General features: G+C 41.2%; 4 protein-coding genes and 1 pseudogene across 4 annotated transcripts in view; 3 read left to right on the top strand and 2 right to left on the bottom strand.

Annotated features, from left to right (window-relative positions):
• LOC140294513 (protein NLRC3-like) overlaps positions 1-20320 on the top strand; it is a 1060349-nt gene that overhangs the window by 65089 nt on the left and 974940 nt on the right. The window contains exon 2 of the mRNA XM_072379594.1: positions 3021-3078. The gene's annotated coding sequence lies outside the window, so the exon portion shown is untranslated. The remainder of the gene's footprint in view (positions 1-3020; positions 3079-20320) is intronic.
• LOC140301715 (NLR family CARD domain-containing protein 3-like) overlaps positions 1-20320 on the top strand; it is a 483071-nt gene that overhangs the window by 445283 nt on the left and 17468 nt on the right. Inside the window, exon 2 of the mRNA XM_072380705.1 lies at positions 3450-3518. Within this exon, the coding sequence (XP_072236806.1) occupies positions 3469-3518 (50 nt within the window). The 5' untranslated portion in view covers positions 3450-3468. The remainder of the gene's footprint in view (positions 1-3449; positions 3519-20320) is intronic.
• On the bottom strand, positions 8941-11451 carry LOC140294641 (uncharacterized). The gene is made up of 3 exons (XM_072379604.1): positions 11327-11451; positions 10605-10669; positions 8941-10509 (listed from the first exon to the last, which is right to left on the bottom strand). Exons 1-3 carry the CDS (start codon positions 11449-11451, stop codon positions 9176-9178), a joined length of 1524 nt encoding a protein of 507 aa, XP_072235705.1. The 3' UTR covers positions 8941-9175.
• Positions 15697-16867, bottom strand: LOC140294625 (stonustoxin subunit alpha-like). Its single transcript, XM_072379603.1, has 3 exons — positions 16823-16867; positions 16092-16696; positions 15697-15741 (listed from the first exon to the last, which is right to left on the bottom strand). The coding sequence occupies exons 2-3, from the start codon at positions 16662-16664 to the stop codon at positions 15697-15699; spliced, it is 618 nt and encodes a 205-aa protein (XP_072235704.1). The 5' UTR covers positions 16665-16696; positions 16823-16867.
• LOC140297178 (5S ribosomal RNA) lies at positions 18590-18705 on the top strand (annotated as a pseudogene).

Below are 20320 nucleotides of genomic sequence, written 5' to 3'. Positions count from 1 at the left end.
TTTGCATAACTTTGGGCCTACAATAGTAAGACAGCTCATATCTGGACATAATTGTTCTAAAGAGGCTGTAGATTCATTAATACCTGGATGATGGGCAGTACTGGAATAATGGCGCATGTTAGTGGAAAGATTAATGAGATGACAGCGATACGTTGCTCAGCAATGTAGATCTTATCAAAGCATCCAGTGCAGAGTAGGGCTTATTAATGGTTGAACTATGGGATAACTGATTGTTAGCTTTTATAGGGGAAACAGACGGAGGCTTGCGTTTGGTTTCTACGAGTCATGAGCAGTGGCGGTTCCAGAACAAATTTATCAGGGGGGCCAGAGTGGGGCCAGTGTTTTTTCATGGGGCACAGAACAAAAAAAAAGATATGAAGTGAATTTATTTGGAACGCAAAAAAAATTAATTGAACAATGAACAATAAAACCTAGAAACGAACTCCAAACAAAATACTTCACATACTGTACATCTGCAGAAAATAGCAGCTTGGCTGGAAGCTGCGTCTCGTGTCCCCCGTTAATGTGGTCAGAAATGTCCTCAAACGAGGCTGCAGTGGTGGACAATCCGTGCACCTGTTGATATCTGAAAATACATGAATATAGAGTAAACATTAGGGTGTAACTGAGAACAATCTTAATTGATCACACATCTGAGCCATGTTACTGCAGTAGTTTTCATCCAGGACCTCGTGTTGAGCCATCAGCATGAAAAAAAGCAGTGAAATGGCCCTTTATGCCCATCACTTTAATTCATGAATGGGAAGCTAACTCCAGCGTCACTGATGTACGTCAGCAGAAATGATTTTAATGTTTGAGCCACACAGAGACAAACTCGGAGACACACCTTATAGACAGCAGCTCTGTACATAGCGTCTTCTTCTTCTACTCCACCTGTCCGGTGTAAATGATGGGCTGTTCATGGATGATCTGAGGCCTGCACAGCTTGCTGATATCCATTCACTCTACCTTAATAAGAGCTGACAGTTGTAGACAAAAGTTTTTCTTCTGATTTTCTTTAGTTTATTGACTGTGTGGCACTTGGGGGCAAACAATGGTTCCTGGGTGAGAACATCTATAATGTGTTGAGCCTGTTGGAGATGGATGCACTTGCTCTGTAGTTACTGTACGAGCTGTTTGGCTCAGGACATGAACTTATCATCCCATCTGCCCAGAGACTCAGCCCAACTTCAAAGCCTGCCAGCTTTGCATAATTACCTCCCCTTCTGTGAGAGATCTTGCTTGGTTTCCACATATCAAATGTCAGCTTTAACATGTAGTTACAAAGCAGAGATTGTTGATGGTCTTATTATTCTCTCATCTGGAAACGTGCAACCTAACCTGGTCCTGAGCTGCAGTGTTTCCAGACACCATCTGACTTTAAATCCTCGCTCCTAAAATTGTTCATCTTAATGTGTGCAGCTTGTTCTCCAGGATGGACGTGGTCAGGATTTGGGTTAAATCAACAGATGTAGACATGGTTGTAATTTCTGAAACCTGGCTGATCAAATCTGTTCCTGATGAAGATATGATCAGAACTGGATAAAGTGTTTATGGTGGCGGTGTTGCTGCTTCCGTTAAATCCAGATTTGATGCCTCTATTATTCTGTCTAAATCCATGTGGAAACAACTGAAATTTGTGGCTCTGAATGTGGAAACTGCTAAGGGCCTCTGTGTCTGATTGGGAGCTGATTGGGAGCTACAGGCCTCCATCTGCCTCCAAGGAAGCATTACAGTCTTTACAGTCCTGTCCTGAATTATAGTCAGCTTGTCTCAGCTGATGAACTGAATTGGGACTGGCTTAAAACAACTTGAGATGATTTTAAATGGCTCTGTGATTCCATTCATTTTACCCACTCGGCCACATCTTAAAAGCCCTGAGAGGTCCTTCTGGATTGATTTGATTTTGACAAATGTTCCTCATAAATACTCATCTGTGGAAGTCTTCTGCAGTGACTGAAGTTACCTCTTTTTTGTTGCTGTTGTTAGAAACACAAAGGTGCCCAAATCTAAAGTTGCTATTATTTCTAAGAGGAATCTTAAAGGCTTTAATGAACAAGCTGATCATCACGATCTGTCTGATATGAAATGGAAGAAAATAGGACAGATCCCTGACATTCTAGGTTGGACATTCTTTAGGGAATGATCTCTGCACATTATGAATAAATTTGCCCCTTTAAGGAGATATGGGGTAAAGGGGAGAGAAAACCTCTGGTTCTCCCCACAGCTGGCAGATACTATTGATGAGTGTAACCTGGCCGTTCAGAAGATTTGTTGCTTTCTGTTCCAGAACTGGGTCAAAGGGCTTTTGTCCTCTCTGCTCCTTTTACATGGAATATGTTGCAGAAAGACTGAAAATGAACTGAACTCATTTCATGGAGCGCTTTTAAATCCAAACAGAGAGTTCTTGAGGTGACTCCACTGCATGCACTTGTTTTTTTCTTTTGTTTGTGCTTCAGCTGTGTGCTTTTGGAACTGTGTTCTGTATTTATTGCTGCTTATCTTGGCCAGGACTCCCTTAGAAAAGAGTTCCACTGACTTCATAGATGAAGGACTTCTGCTTTACTGGAGCATTTACATGTTGAGCTGCTTAATGCTTGGACTCTGCATTGCTCTGTACTTTTTCAGCTGCTTTTTGCAGCTGCTTCAGAACATTAAAGTCAATGACTGACATGTTCATGTGCACAGTGTAAAGAAGTTCATCTCACTGAGCTCATGTGTGTTTTCACAGAGCAGGACTTTAACTTTAGGTTTTATTCTGAGAATGTGAAGCTGACATCATGCAGCACTTTGGTTAGACGCCATGTTGTATTCCTGCTTCCTCTGAGGCTCTTCTGTGTGAACAGACCCTGAATTCTAACTTGTGGATCATGTTTCTACGCTCAGACTGTGAGATCAGCCTCTAACATCTCACCCTTAAAGCTGAATGTCGAACATATATGTCCACTGTTAAAACAACACATTTGTGATGAGTCTTTTTTTTTATCAGAGCATAAGATCCACTGACACATGGAGAGGAGGATTTGAATTGATGTGCAGGTGAATGATTTGTGTTTCCTCTGCAGATGAAGGTAGAAAGTGTGTGTGAGCTGATGTGAATTCAGCAGCATGGATCAGTGTGAGGACACTAAAACCACTCTGTGTGGGGAACATGAGAGCCAGAGCAAAGCTCAGAGGTGAGATGAGCATCTCTAACTGTCCATGACTCTTCTCCATGTCAGAGCTCAGCACTCACATCACCAAACCACCTTTATTCACAGGAACCAACCTGAACCTGAACCAGAACCTGAAACAGAGTCTGAACCTGGACCGAGCTGTGTGTCCTTTACGAGCGACAAGTCAAGGCTCTGAACCATGTTCAGCCAACTGTATACAGCTGAAAATGGAATCAGAAATGCTGATAATCTGTAGGTTTAGTTGATTTATGAAGCACCTGTTTTTATCATCAGGTGGAACCAGGACCTGCACATGGAACCTCCCATAATCCAGAAAGAGAAACAGGGTCGGCCTGTTAAAGGGTAAGTACTTTGCTTTCAGGTGTTCTTTAGCTGTGTGCTACACGACAGTAATAGATATGACAGTATTAGGTTTAGAGTGATCATGAGAAAAGCATGCAAGTGTGGATTTGATCATAACAGCCCATTTAAACCTGACACCAAGACTCAAAGACACCAAACACAGCTCTGTTCTAGCAGTCATTTATATGAGCAACACTAATGCTCAACCTTTCTTTTCTGACAAATAATATTAATAATAATAAATAAAGGGTTATCTTCACCACAGTATTTGAATAGATCAAAAATAAAACATCTTTAATGAATGAACTGGGAAATTAATTGCAAATCATGTCAATAAAAGAACAACTGCATTTGAACCATAAGCTAAAGAGGAAGGTAGGTGGTGCATTTAGTCCAGGTGTAACACCACCACTCAACTTATATGAAGAATCAAGGGATGCTGATCAGTTTCTGGCATCAAATGTTAGCTCGTGGTCATAGTTGCTATTTTGTTTCCACCATGCAAGTGGACCAGATTATCTCTGTGCTCTGATGTCAGCTCTGTCCATTGTAACAGATGCTTGAGCCACAATAATTTACGTGAGAAATACATTGTGGAAAATGTAGGATTCAGAATACTTGACTGAACCTGACTGAAGTCAACCTCCTGAAAGGTTGGTTGCTGCAAATTAAGTTTTGTCTCGACAGTATACTGTTTCTTTTACTCTGATAACATCTCATACCTAAAACATCAGCATTACAAAGGGCCTCAGAACTTCTTCTACAGTTCCTACTCATTTTCTGACAGGTCCGGGACACAGTGACCTTTCTTGGTGCTAAAACAGGGACATTGCTGCTTAAACCATCATCCCAGAGTTCCACAAGGTTGAAACTTTGAGCTTTGAAAGAAGGTTTAGCTTTTTTTCAAAGAAGTGGTAATCCTTGCACTTGTTTAGAAGTGTCTAACCAGATTCCTGCAGCCCTGAAGTGTGTAATGTACAGCTGTACAGTGTGGGCTGAAATAGAAACCCCCTGAATGGATTAAGTTATAGAATATGGGTGGATGGATGACGATGGTACGATACATGTGAAACTTCTATGGAGCTGGTGTTGGTACTTTGTTTCAGTAGAATCCATTAAGATCTGACAAATGCAGTCCACCTCTCTTTTTAATACAGAATATGAGAAGATAGATCCAGGTGTTAAAGAATCACCAAAGAAACTATCCATCCATTCATCCATTATCTACCGCTTCTCCGGGTGTCGGATTACGGGAGCAGCAGCTTGAGCAGAGAAACCCAGACGCCCCTGTCCCCGGTCACTTCCTCCAGCTCTTCCGGGGGGGACCCCGAGGTGTTCCCAGGCCAGCCAAGAGACATAGTCTCTACAACGTGTCCTGGGTCTTCCCCGGGGTCTCCTCCCAGTGAGATGTGCCCGGAACACCTCCCCAGGGAGGCGTCCAGGAGGCATCCTAACCAGATGCCCGAGCCACCTCATCTGGCTCTTCTCAAAGCGGAGGAGCAGCGGTTCTACTCCGAGTCCCTCCCGGGGCTTCTCTGACTGAGCTTCTCACCCTATCTCTAAGGGAGAGCCCAGACACCCTGCGGAGGAAACACATTTTGGCAATCTCGGTCTTTCGGTCACTACCCACAACTCGTGACCATAATTGAGGGTAGGAACGTAGATTGACCAGTAAATCTAGAGCTTCGCCTTCTGGTTCAGCTCCTTCTTCCCAACGACAGGTCGGTGCAGAGCCCGCAACACTGCAGACACCGTACCGAGCCACCCGTCAATCTCACGTTCCATTCATCCCTCACTCATGAACAAGACCCCGAGATACTTGAACTCCTCCACTTGGGGAAGGATCTCATTCCCGACCCGGAGAGAGTATTCCACCCTTTTTCGGCTGAGGACCATGGTCTCGGCTTTGGAGGTGTTGATTCTCATCCCAGCCGCTTCACACTCGGCTGCAAATCGTTCCAGTGAGAGCTGAAGGTCAAAGCCCGACAACGCTAACAGTAGTTTATTTTAAAGTTCCCAATTTCATGCACTTTGTTCAATAAAACTGCTGCTATAAGCATGAAGCATGAGTTCTGTAATATCATTCAATGTTTTTGTGATTGTTGAAGATTTGGAACACAGACTAAGGTAAGATAAGGTTGAGGTAGATGGTAAGGGATCAGGAGTTAGAGGGGTTAAAGAACAAGTTTAACTCAGTGGCCTCCTTCCATTCCCTGGCCACTCTTTTTTTCATGGCCACCGATGGTTCTCAGACCACTCCACACCTTCCTCATGTTGTTTTGTTGGAGTTTGCTCTCCAACTTTCTCCAACTAAGCGCATGTAAAACAATATTACATCATTTTGCACATGTAAACAGATAAGAATCGGCTTCAGAAATATCTAACTACTTTTAACCAGCCTTCAACCATCCTTAAATATATCAATTGTTCTGTAAAAAGCATAAATGGCATTGAAAAAAAAGATCACTCTCACAAATATGCTTTAAATCAAATTAATTATACTTTATTGATTGTTGGTAGCAAACAGTACAGTAGCAAGTGAATAAATGACATCGATTGTGTTTCATGTGGCAAGGCAAGTTTATTTGTAGAGCACAATTTGTACACAAGGCAATTTAAAGTGCTTTACAGCTACATAAAATCACAAGAAGGCAAATAAAATAATTCCATAAAACAAAAAATAATCATTAATTGAATGAAAAGTGAAGAGAGTCATATACACAGCTAAATAGAACTGTTTTCAGCCTGGATTTAAACATAGTCAGAGTTGAGACCTGTCTCACATCTTCTGGAAGACTGTTCCAGATTTTAGGAGCATAAACCTGAAACACAGCCTCACCTCGTTTAGTCCTGACTCTGGGCACCAGCAGGAAACCCCTCCCTGAGGTTCTCAGAGTTCAAGTTGGTTCATATGGCTCTAACATGTCAGAGATGTACAGGAGTAGAGCCGTTTTAAAGTCTATTCTCTGAGCGACAGGAAGCCAGAGCAGAGACCTGAGCACTGGACTAATATGGTTGTATTTCCTGGTTCTAGTCAGGACTCGAGCAGCAGCGTTCTGGATGTACTGCAGCTGTCTTACAGCCCGTTTAGAGCCCAGTGAGCAGGCCGTTACAGTAGTCCAGCCTGCTGGAGACAAATGCATGGATTAGTCTTTCTAAGTCTGGTTTAGACACTATTCCTTTGATTCTGGCCATGTTTTTTAGATGGTAAAAAGCTGCTGATGTTATTGATTTAATGTGGCTGTTAAGAGTCTCAAGGTGACCGATAACACTGTCTCTTTGTTTCTGTGGGCCACAGACAATGATTTCAGTTTTGTCTGGAGAAAATTGTTTTGCATCCACACACTGATCTGTTCGATGCAGTGACACAATGTATCTACAGGCCCGTGTTCTTCTGCCGTCAGTGACACGTAGGTCTGAGTGTCATCTGCATAGTTGTGGTTGGACATATTATAGCTGCGTATTAGCTGGCCTAATGGGAGCATGTACAGATTGAACAATAGGCGTTACAGGATCGACCACTGTGCTCATACAATCATAATTATGATAGACTGTCATATTCCCAGGTGGATTAAAAATGAATCATATCAAATACCTCATTCAAAGCTGTGGAATGTAAGTTTCTGGAAGGACAGACAGTTTTTATGAAACTCTTTAGAAAACTAATTCATTATAGAGAATTCATTGAGGTGCTATCATATTTGTTATAGTGTGAGACTCAAAATACCCATTTTCTGTTAAACAATCAATAAATAAGGTACAATTACACATAATATTGATCATAGACAATCTGCCAATTACATTCATCAAGAATTGCACTACGAACCAGCTCACCCCCTCACAGAGACCATAACTTGCCAGTGGTGCAAGAGCTGGTTCAAATCCTGCCTGTTATCTTCAGGATAACTTTACAATGAATGGAACAAAAATATTTCAATACCGAAGTGGAATGAATGAATAAAGGTGCCACAAACTATCCATCCTTCCATTTGCTTTACATGGTTTCAGGGGGACTGGAGCCTATCTGTCACAGAAACTCATCAACATTTGAATCCAATAACAAGTCTGAAACTAAATGAAAAACGGCAGACCCAAATGAACGCTGACATGATATAGGCTGTGTCAGATTCAAAAGCAGTCCCTGTTTCTCTTTTTGGAACTTCTTCTTTCTCAGGACAAAAATAAATGTATGAGGATCAAAGCCAACAATGACCTGGGACATCTCAGCAGATCCAGGATCAGCAACATGGAGACTGAGAGCCAAGAACAAACAGAGGTCAACATAACAAACTGTTTAACAATGACAGTGATGTAGAAGATATACAAAAAAATGCATGTGTATATATGACTCTACTGTGAATTTACACCCTCTTTTCTATTATAAACAGGAGAGATATGTTAAAAATAATCATGAAGTTATATTATGACAAAAAGCAAGTACCACGTGTGAGATGCTGCAGGGTCAAGAGACACTGTGTGCTGAGAGTCCTCTTATCTATCTTATTTCAACTTCTGTCTAATCCTTGTTTGACTGAATGTCGCATAACCTTGTGTGGCCAGTGATCTCATAGGATGGATGACTTTATTAATCCCTTTGGGAGGTTGCCTCTAGGAAATTGAAATCTCCATCTCACTCAGGCTCAGCACTGTTATATACAGAAATGTACAGAATAAACAAAGTGGAAACTAAATAGCGATAGCATCATTGTTTTTGTTTTTTTAACTCAGACAAATCTGTGTCAGCTTCTTGATATGTCATGCAGACTCCTTGCTGTGAGAATAAATGTTTGGTATTGTCTCCAGCGACTCTGAACCTCATTTTGAGAGAATTTTCTTGACACCAACACAACAGACATTTGACATAGTTTCACAGCTTGAAGTTGAGCCTCGTGCCCTTTTAGTGTTGGAACAGCCTTAACTTTCAGCTTTAGTCATGACAATCAAACAGCTGTCTGGAAAGTACAGGGAACAACTCCAAACCCTTTTCAGACTGCGTTAAAAATGTCTAAGTCTTTGGGAAAGATTAGCACAAAGATTAGAACCAAACACAATTTTTTTTTAAATATCTCTGTAGCAAGAACATGAAACGCATAAGAAATGTTGACATCTAACCTTTAATAAAATGCAGAACAATGAAATACAAACAAGTGTAAAGCTAGACTTTACATCAAACTGAAATGATATATTGTTTCTAAAGATGTTGTATGTTTACAAACATACCCACAGCTGGTGCACAGCTACTTTGTGAATTTTAACTTTAAACAAAACATATATGTTCAGTGTAATATAATAAAACGTGTATCTACTTTCAAAAAGATTTTCAATTCAATTCAGTTTTATTCATATAGCGCCAAATTAAAACAATGTCATCTCAAGGCACTGATATTGTTCTGTATATCAACTCACAACTGATGCCATATTTATCTTGAACGGTGGGAGATCTGTCCACAGTTAAAACTATCCCAACAAATTATAAAGCACTTTCAATGATTCTTCAAACATGTGCTACCCACAGAACATTCAGAACAAAAGTCCTGACAAGAGAAGGTGGTAATCCACAAAGAAGATTTTTAATCTGAACAAGGGAAATTCTTCTGATTGGTAGTTCCTGTTGCTGCTCCCAGGTTTTCTTATCTGCCGTAATATATATTGTTGATTTAAACCAAGAATTTATCCGCAGTGTGAGTACGTTGGTGTGTCTTTAGACTAGATAATCGAGCAAAACCCGCTCCACACTGACCACAGCTGTAAGGTTTCTCTCCTGTGTGAATACGTTGGTGTTTCTTAAGATCGGAAGATGTAGTGAAAGCTGCTCCACACTGACCACAGCTGTAAGGTTTCTCTCCTGTGTGAATACGTTGGTGTTTCTTAAGATCGGAAGATGTAGTGAATGCTGCTCCACACTGACCACAGCTGTAAGGTTTCTCTCCTGTGTGAATACGTTGGTGAGTCTTTAGGTGAGATAATTGAGTGAAAGCTGCCCAGCACTGACCACAACTGTATGGTTTCTCTCCTGTGTGAATACGCTGGTGTGTCTTTAGGTTAGATAATTGAGTGAAAGCTGCTCCACATTGACCACAGCTGTATGGTTTCTCTCCTGTGTGAATATGTTGGTGTTTCTTTAGGTTAGATAATTGAGTGAAAGCTGCTCCACACTGACCACAGCTATATGGTTTCTCTCCTGTGTGAATACGCTGGTGTTTCTTAAGATGGGAAGATGTAGTGAATGCTGCTCCACACTGACCACAGCTGTAAGGTTTCTCTCCTGTGTGAATACGTTGGTGTGTCTTTAGACTGGATAATCGAGCAAAACCTGCTCCACACTGACCACAGATGTAAGGTCTCTCTCCTGTGTGAATACGTTGGTGTTTCTTAAGATCGGAAGATGTAGTGAATGCTGCTCCACACTGACCACAGCTGTAAGGTTTCTCTCCTGTGTGAATACGTTGGTGTGTCTTAAGCTCAAAATATGTATTGAATGCTGCTCCACACTGACTACAGCTGTAAGGTTTCTCTCCTGTGTGAATACGTTGGTGAGTCTTTAGGTGAGATAATTGAGTGAAAGCTGCCCAACACTGACCACAACTGTATGGTTTGTTTCCTGTGTGAATACGCTGGTGTGTCTTTAGGTTAGATAATTGAGTGAAAGCTGCTCCACACTGACCACAGTTGTATGGTTTCTCTCCTGTGTGAATACGTTGGTGTTTCTTTAGGTTAGATAATTGAGTGAAAGCTGCTCCACACTGACCACAGCTGTATGGTTTCTCACCTGTGTGAATACGTTGGTGTTTCTTAAAATCGGAAGATGTAGTGAAAGCTGCCCCACACTGACCACAGCTATATGGTTTCTTTCCAGTGTGAAGCCTCTGATGATACCTCAGATGTGATGATCTTTTGAAAACTTTCCCACAGTGTTTACAGGAGTGACATCTGGAGCCCTCTTGGGCTATATGTTTCTGCAATGACAGAGAGGAAGAAGGATTAGATCCTTCTGAAGTTCACACAAAAGATTTCTCTAAGCTAACCAACATATTCTAACTGGACGTGTATAGACCGAGCCACAGGTCTCAATATCTCAGATCAAACGTGCTGAGATGCTGAGAGTGTGTTTAGAAGTGCCCTCAGTTGTCAGCACTGTGCTCTGATGTGTTCTGCACACGTTCAGGTTTTTAAATCAGTAAACTGTTGCTTTTTGCTCTTTCACTAATTATTTTTTGTCATGATGAAATTCTGAAAAGGAACTTGTGCTACAATATTTCTAAATGATAGAATGAAGCACAGTCTTGTCCAAGTTGTTCAGTTAAACACCATGTAGAGGTTGGACTGAAAAAGGTTGATGACCACTGGTTTAAATGAATAAAAGTAACAGTGGTGGTAATACATGACATTCATTACACTATCCCTTTGTTCCAGCTTACAGCCCATAGGTCTGCAGCCATTGAGCTCAACAGCAATCAAGGAAACACTGTTTTAACTCAACCTTTGTTTCGCTCTAAAACAACTCTTTACCCTGAGGTAGAGAGATCTACAAAACTTGTAATTTAACAATTAAAGACCCAGAAGTATTACCACCACCAGGTTTAATTCATGTAATCCAGAGACTTTAAACACAAATAATGAAGATTAGCTCCTGAACCTCTCAAATCTCAAGACTGAGAGCCAGAAAAATGTTCTTCCAGCAGATCATTCAGCTTGCAGCACATGTTCAGTCTAAGCACATCTGTATCAGAGAGAGGAGATGAAACCAGAAAACACTGATGACACTTTTTCCACATTTGATTCAAAAGCAGAATGAGCAGAGGATGCACGGAGCCTCGACACTCGTCCTCGTATCTTTAATATCCTCCACACTGACCTGTAGCCCAGGTGAACCAGAGGATGAGCTGGCTCTGTTCCTAGTGGAAGAGTTCGAATCCTGGTTCTGCTGCTCCATTCTGGTCCTGGTCCTCCGACTGATGGACTCTGTCTGCAACTGTCAGTACAAACAATAAGATCCAGCTTAACCATCTAGTCACATTTAATTAAACTTATTACCGTGGTTTTTATTTCAATGGTCACAGTTCAAAATATTTGGAGCTTTTTGATCAAATTCAGAATTTTTTTATAATAAATGTATAATATAATATATGTATAATATACTCTGTAGAATGACACCCACTGTGTGCAATAGCCCATGAATCTCATCTGAGTCAGTGTAACATGATCAAGTTAAATCATTTTACTACATTAAGACAATTATACTGTTTGAGGAAAGGGTCCCAATATCATCCCAAAGCCTGAAGTTCAGATTTTCTCTGTTTCTAAATTTGTTCTCATTTCCAGAAGCTCTCAGGGATCCAGAAAAGTAACAGAGTAATCTCAGATTTGTCACATTTACACTCTGAAGCCCACGGTTCAGCACTCAGGGAGCTTCAGTCTGGACTGAGGCTTGAAACTGAGAAGATGTGATGTTTCAGTGGGGGAATGATCTAGTTCTGTGTGGCTAACAACACGTCAGCAGGAGCTGTCTGACTGATCTGAGAAACTCTGAAGAACAACATGAAGTGGACCATTCTGAGGCTGTCATTTAAATATAAAGGAGTGTTTTTCTGGCATCAGAAGTGCTCGTCCAGTGATTCATTCCAGAAAGCTGCTTTAGTAAAACCTAAAGTTTGAGATGAAGGAAACTCTCAGACCCTTAAAACAACCAGGTTATTTGGTTTTTCAGCACAAATAACCTACAGTCTCCTATATTTGATTATGAAATGATCTTACCTGGTAAACATACGTGTCCAGTTAAAGAGTAAAAAGTGATCTTGTGTTGTGGTCAGATCAGAGTATCAGCTCCTAAAAGTTGCACAGATCCTCCTAATAAAGATCATTTTAGCTTCATTTTAACTCCAGATGTTGGCAGGTGGACTTTATGAGTAAAGACATGTACAACCTTTTTATCATGCGGTCAGTCCTTTTTGATACGTGGATAAAAGAAAATATTGGATATGTAAAGGAAACTGAAAAATGAAGCTTTCATTAGACACTTCTGAAGAGGACAGTCAGACTGTCTTTTAATGGGCTTCTGAGTGCAAATCTGAGAAATCAGACACTGATACTGAACTGTATATTTCTACTGCTCCTGTGATACTTTCCTGGATCACTGGCAAATCTATATTATAATGCTATAACTCCTCTTCAAACAACATAAACTCTTAATGTAATTGAAGAATTTATATTGACCATAATTAAGTCCCATTTTAAGATCTAATCATGAAATATGGCATAGTGTGTACATTAAACACATCATATCACATGTTTTTGCTCCACATATCAAAAAGCCAAATGATACCCAGATAAGCCTGGAAAGAACTATTCTAAATTTTACATTGATCATCAAGTTTTAAATGACAAAGGATTTAAGCAAAACTACAGAAAGAAGTTTAGAAAACTGCAGCTTTAGTGGAAAATGTGACAAGATGGTCAAAAACTGTCCAACAAAGTGAGAAAATCGGAAGAAAAGGGTCCAGAAGTATGTTTAACACACAGGTAGAAGGATAAAGCTCCATTTTAGTTGTCCATCTGGCCGGCTTATTGCAATCTATAGTTGAGGTTGTGTTTCTGCTTTCTGCTTTGAGTACAACGGTTAGCAGAGCATTAGCATTAGCATTAGCAGGACATGCTAACTGTGAAGAGCAGCCAGGTTATTTGAACTTTTTTACTCTTTAGTACATGTTCTGACTGCCCGTGTCCAGGTGCAGGTATCAAACCAATGACACAAAGCACTTTGAAGACATTTCTGCAAATGTTTGACCGCTACATGTATTCTTTTATGGACTCACCTGCATGCAGCTTCCTGTAGTGATGTTCTGAAATGTGCTGAAGCTTCGAAGCGTGTTTGGAGTAATGGAGGAGACGGTTTACTTCATTTAGGGGAGGAGCCATTAATTATGACGTCCGCAACCTCACTACCCGTCCCAACCACGTGACTGCTTCCGTAAACGCTTCAGATTTTGTCAGATTTATATGCCCGAATATTGACAAGCATAGAAACCCCTCAGTCTCCATTTAAGATGTGTTTTTTTTTTATGGAGAGTTGCGGTCAGTTCAGGTTCAGGATACTAGAGTTTTGATAGCGTCAATATAATTTGAAGATAGTTTGGGGAGTTAAGTGAGAGAGAGATAGTTTTGAGATTAGGGAGAGTGAGGAGAGAAGGATAGGTAAGAGGATGGAGCCAGCTAGGAAGAGGAAGATGTCCCCCGTGTTTGATTTGATATGTGCTATTAAAGTAAAGCTTAATCTAACATATTTCAGATGCATTAGGTTTTCTGATCAAGAACTATGTTTTCACTGTTTCTTAATGTATTCATAGGTGAGGTGTTTACTGTGTTCCAAGGAGTTGGGGTACAATAACAACACCTCCTGCATGCTAAGGCATTAACTTTCTTTGAGTAAAGTGACAGAAAAACACACACAACCTGCCATATCATATGATGCTACCTTTCTGGGAGAATTTACACACAGAACACATTAAAAAATATTTCATCATACACATATGTGATAAGAGGATGAGAAGTGGGTGGCGGTGAGCTCTCAGTGCCTGTGAGAGAGAGAGAGAGAGGGGGGGGGGGGGGGGGGGGTTGGAGACAATGGAGCAGCAGGGGGTCTCTCAAACCTGGTGTAGAAGGTGTTGAGATCGTCAGCTAGTCTGGGGGAGGGGGCGACCCCAGGGCTTCTACCAACCAGGGTCGTTGGTGCCTGAATCACTCTCCAGTCTGGCTCTATAGTCCTCTTTAGCATTTTTGATGGCCTTCTTGAGGCCCTGTCTGGCCAGTCTGAATGTGTCCATGTCACCCTCTCTGTACGCCTGCTCTTTCCGGCGCCTGAGCTCTCTGAGCTGCTTGGAGAACCAGGGCTTTTGGTTATTGTGCCTTGTGATGGTTTTGGTTGGGAGGCAGACCTGCTCACAGAAGCTGATGCAGCAACATACAGTGTCAGAAAAGCTGCCGTTGTCATCATCAGGGCCCCTCAGTGACTCCCAGTCAGTAGACTCCATGCAGTCCTGAAGCCTGTCCCTTGCCTCTGGAGTCCACCTCCTTACTGTAGTCCTGGATGGTTTGGCCCTTCTCAGTTGCTGCCTGTATGTGGGGACCATCTGTATGATGCAGTGGTCGGAGTGTCCAAGGGCAGCGTGGGGGATGGAGCGGTATGAGGGTTTTATGGTGGAGTAGAAGTGGTCCAGTGTGTTGCTGTCCTGCGTGGCGCATGTCACCAGCTGTTTGGAGCTCGTCAGTTCCTGGGAGAGGTTACACGAGTTGAAATCTCTCAACACAATAACTACTGAGTTTGGTCGAGAGGTTTCCACAGTGGAGAAAAGAGCTGCTGAATCTTTGGTGAACGTGTTCACAGATGTACTTTGTTAGCCCGGTTTTTTCATTGGAAGCTCAAGAACAAGCTGGAGAAATCGTTTATTAAAAAAGTATTTATTAGTGGTCACATGTAAAGTATATTGCAGCGCTGGACTCGGAGTGCCAGAGCTCCCGCAGGAAATCCGTCAGGCCGAGCACCGTTATCCGGAAACATTTCATATTTATATTCAGCTTTATCTCACAGAAGTTGTTTTCACACTTGTCAGAGTATAATTGGCCAGTTTTGGGTGACATGCTCAGGCCAGCTGCTGTCCTTGTTGTGTTCTTTGGATGTGATAAACAATGTGTGTGTGTGTGAGTGCTGTTTTAGGCGTGGATCTAATGTACCAGACCTATCTACTCTACTAGAGATATTTTGTCTGACCCAGTTGTTTATGTCCTTGTAAGGTCTTGGACCATTTAAGGTCATCTGTTGTGCAGTATGAGCAGAGTGGAAAAGTACCAGCTAGGAACATAGGTTATTTAGGAAAATACAGAATATGAATTTATAATGTCTAAGATCAAAGCCAATTATAACATTGTGCTTTGCTGATAACTGGTTGATAGTTATTCCCTGCTTCTTTACAGCAGAGCCAAAATACAAACAGTTGGTACAGATAACAAGCTGAGAAAAAGAGCGTCTTTTAGACGCTCACTGGAATATTTGTCTCAGATTGTTGTTGTTTCTTAATGATATTGTTTGCCTGTTGTTTGATGGTAAACGACTTTGGTTGTTGAGGAAAGTGAGGAACATACAGGAATAATGAGATTTCTTTCTTTAGTCAGGAGCTCATACCCTTTATGATACGCTGGCAGACTCAGACAGAAGTTTGGATCTGGCATCCTGAAATGGACAAAATTAGTATCAGAACACTGTGGGACAAGCAAGAACTGGCTTCCCAAACAATTTGTAACGGATCATTTTAATTCTTCACTACTTCATCAAATGAGATAAAGACACATTACTTTACATGTAACTGATACACCAATATTCACCGGATTACAGATCCTGTATTAATAACTTAGGGAGTGGAAGAGGAAGAATTTTCCAAGGAATCATTCAGAACTAATCCAGATAAATAAACTGACTGAAGATATCAAGGGCAAAACCTTTCTTTTACTGTAAAGGAAAAATATAGGTTAATACTGTTATCAATTATATTCTCTAACAGGAATATATTTTTTACACTCAACTGAGTTTAGTGAGACTGAAGAACCCGGCCAGAACCTAAATCCAGGATGCAAAGGTTCTTCAGTGAATGTGGTGCTGAAGGTGTGGAGGTGGATCAGTGTGTCAGAGGAGACTCTGTAGAAGGACAGAGTGCCAGCAGGACGGTCCACATACACTGCTGCTCTGTTACAGACAGAGGAGGAGGAGGAGGAGGAGGAGGAGGAGGAGGAGGAGGAGGAGGAGGAGGAGGAGGAGGAGGAGGAGGAGGAGGAGGAGGAGGAGATGGGTGTTGTTTTTTTGTTGTGCCTGATAGAGTAACAGCCATCATCAGAGCACCTCAGACTCCAGGACTGATCATTCCATCCAAACACACAGTTATCTCTGTCTTCTCTCCTGCTGATTCCACTGTAACTCACTGATATATTAACTCTTCCTCTCCACTCGACCTCCCAGTAACAACTACCAGTCAGAACATTTCTACACAGCAGCTGAGGACACCAGTCATCAAATCTGTCTGGATGATCAGGATATGACTGAACCTCCTCCACATGTGTCACCTTCCTGTTGTTGTCAGACAGTTTCAGTTTTCTGTTCATTGTGTTTGTGTCGATTGTGAGTTGACAGGAATCTGATGGAGAGAACAAACACAATCCAGCTGCAGTTATTGATCTATCATCTGTTCACTTTGATCAATGAGTGATGTGACAGTGTGAAGATGGTTGGATGTCATGAATCAGATGAAGAACACACTTACACTTCCTCAGACCTGGTGTCAACCATCGTTCTCCAGCAGGCTCCACCCTGAAAGGAGGAGGGGGGTCAGAGGTCAGAAAATGAGGAAAGAAAAGAAAGTGAAGAAAGAGAAGAACGATGGATGGAAGGAAATCTGTCTGAGCTCATTCTGAAGTTTAAAAGCACCAAATGTTTTCTGCAGTCAGATTATGGAGATGAAGTTTCTGTCTCTGAATTCAATTCTTCAAGTTTGGAAGAATTTTCACTTTGATTGCTTGGACTGATTCTTTTTACTTTATACATGCTTCCATTAGGTAACATTATCAGACAGCATGGCATAAATTTCCATTGTTATGCTGATGATACTCAGCTGTACTTATCTATGAAACCAGATGAAACCTACAGGTTGGTCAGGCTACAAGCCTGTCTTAAAGACATAAAGACCTGGATGACTCAGAACTGTCTGCTTTTAAATTCAGACAAAACTGAAGTTGTTCTCTTTGGACCTGAGCGCTTCAGGGAGAAATTGTCTAGTTATATAGTTACTCTAGATGGTATATCCTTGGCTTCTAGTTCTACAGTGAGGAACCTTGGAGTTATTTTTGACCAGAATTTATCATTTGACGCACATATAAAACTGGTTTCTAGGACTGCCTTCTTTCACCTTCGTAATATTGCTAAAATCAGGAACATCCTGTCTCAAGGTGATGCAGAGAAACTAGTTCATGCATTTGTTACTTCAAGATTGGACTACTGTAATTCCTTATTATTGGGCTGTCCCACATATTCTCTGAAAAGCCTCCAGCTGATCCAAAATGCTGCAGCCAGAGTTCTGATGAGAACTAACAGGAGAGATCATGTTTCTCCAGTTTTAGCTTCTCTTCATTGGCTCCCTGTTAAATTCAGAATAGAATTTAAGATTCTTCTTCTCACATATAAAGCTCTTAATGACCGAGCTCCATCATATCTTAAAGATTTAATTGTAAGATATTTTCCTAACAGAGCACTTCGCTCCCAAACTGCAGGTTTACTTGTTGTTCCCAGAGTTTCTAAAAGTAGAATGGGAGGCAGAGCCTTCAGTTATCAGGCCCCTCTCTTGTGGAATAAGCTGCCAGTAAATGTCCGGGAAGCAGACACCCTTTCCACTTTTAAGATTAGGCTTAAAACTTTTCTTTTCGATAAAGCTTATAGTTAGGGATGGCTCAGGTAATCCTGAAACATCCCATAGTTAAGCTGCTATAGGCTTAGACTGCTGGGGGACCTCATCTGTCACACCTTTCCTCACTTTGCTCTCTTTTTCCCCCTGTTTAATTTCAAAATTGATTTTATGTACATGTGACATTATTGTGGTTATTAACCTATGTTTCCCTGTTCCAACAGATATCCTTTGAATGGCGTTATGGTGTTTTTCCCCCCCTCTTTTCCCTCTTTTCTGTCTTCTCAAACCCCAGCTGGTCGAGGCGGATGGCCACCCTTCCTGAGTCTGGTTCTGCCAGAGGTTTCTTCCTGTTAAAAGGGAGTCGTTCCTTTCCACAGTTGCCACAGGCACGCTCAGGACGGGAGATTGGACTGAAGACACATTTCGGTGCAATCTGTTGGTTTCCTTAGCTAGGATATTAAATTTTTTGAATTAGCTCTATATGAATTAATTGGATTATGATTACAATGAATTGAATTCCAATTGGCTTGAATTGGACTATATTACTTAAGTGCCTTGAGATGACAATTGTTGTAATCTGGCGCTATATAAATAAAATTGAATTGAATTGAATTGAATTGAACTTCTATCGCTTATGGCCGTACTGCCCTGAACACACCTGACCTCATCTGATCTCAGAAGCTAACCAGGATTGGGCCTGGTCACTTAGATGGGAGACTGCCTGGGAACAACAGGTGCTGAAAGCTCTTTTGCTTCTCTTCATAAACCAAAGAGGAAGCTGCTGTCCCATTGAACTTCATATTAAGTTTGAAATTATCTCAACAACTTTCCCATTTTTCTCCAAAGACTGTGAATGAGAGCACACACAAATCATGACATCTCATCTAAGTCGGTCTGTTCTAACAGTTTCCTGCAGTGCTCAGCTCACAGACTTCATCTGTCTGAATTCTGAGAAGTTAAAACATTTATAAAAAGTATTCCATCGAAATAATACCAAGAAAACTGAGCTTTTCCTGATAAGTTCAGGAAACTTTAGTGATATTAAGTAACTTTCCTCAAACAGATCGGTCAACATGTCTTGTACTGAAGTTACTGCATAAAGTCTCATATTATATTTAAAGTCTACTTTCATCAACTAAAAAGAGGTTGAGAAACAATCAATTCAAAGTCATCATAGCATATATAGACACTTGCTGTGTCTTTAAAGTTTGCTGCTCATGCACAGAAGGTGGTTTGAAGAACTATTTTAATAGATTAAATGATGGACCCCATAGAGTTTAGTCCCCAGAATGACCGAGATCATACATTTACAAGCACATAACATGTTCCTTAATATTAGTTTACTTCTTTTATAAATACTACTTGGATATACTATATAGCAGAGTGTTAAAGCTGTTTCTCCTGGTTTCTGTGGTGTGTGACTTCCTCTCAGGAACACAGACAGCACGCAGACACATGTGACATCATGAACAGAGAAGGAATATTTCTGTGAAACGTTAAAGCTGTAACGGATCAAATACAGGTGCAGATGAAAAGGTTTGCACTGTAATCACACATGATGTTCAATACACACATACAGCAATCTGTTGTATTTTTGTACTGTGCTGTATCTTTTAAAATGGCTTCATGTTTAATATTCTATAGCAGCGAGCAGTTAATAATGCACAGACATGAGAAATTCAAAGGAGAGTCTTTGGAGTCTTCACTCCTGGACCTGTTGCCTAGGCGACCTGACCTCAGGTAATTATCGATTGTTGAAACAATGTCAATAAAATCTCCTTTAACTGTGAAGGAAGTGGAGTCTTTATTGATGGAAATGTGTCGCCCTCTGGCGGTGAAAATATAAATAGCATCATGTCAGATTGGGAGTGTTTTTAAACGACTGAATACTTTGGTAGATTTCTTATCATTGTAATAATGAGCAACTGGACTTTCTGAATATTTCAGATTTTCTCATCTGAAAGATGTCTTCAGCTTTAACTAGTTGGTGACTGTCGGCTGATCAGCAGCTTAAAGACTATTCACACTTGGCAGGTCTGTACGGTCACACTGACACACCTCAGTCCAAACCATCTGTTTTCTTTGTCCAGAATGTGGACATTACTGTCCTCAAAAGAGTGTCCCTTCACCTTAAGATGGAGGTGAACCGCTTAGCCTTCAAACTGCACATCTGTATCTGTCAGATAAAAATATGATGGCTCTACAGAAACGGACATTCAGGACCAGAGGGTGAAGAACTTAGAAGATGGGGACCTCACCCAACCAGAAAAGGATGTTTGCAGCAAAGCACTCAGTTTTGCCATTTCTCCACAACAGCTGCCAGTAGTGGACCTCATCACAGCTACTGAATCTGTGATAAGG

Source organism: Leuresthes tenuis, unplaced genomic scaffold (assembly GCF_036924035.1).
Source record: "Leuresthes tenuis unplaced genomic scaffold, fLeuTen1.0.hap1 SCAF_1, whole genome shotgun sequence".
Classification (NCBI taxonomy): Eukaryota; Metazoa; Chordata; class Actinopteri; order Atheriniformes; family Atherinopsidae; genus Leuresthes; species Leuresthes tenuis.
Note: the sequence above shows the minus strand (reverse complement) of the source record. Positions and strands in the feature narration are given on the sequence as shown.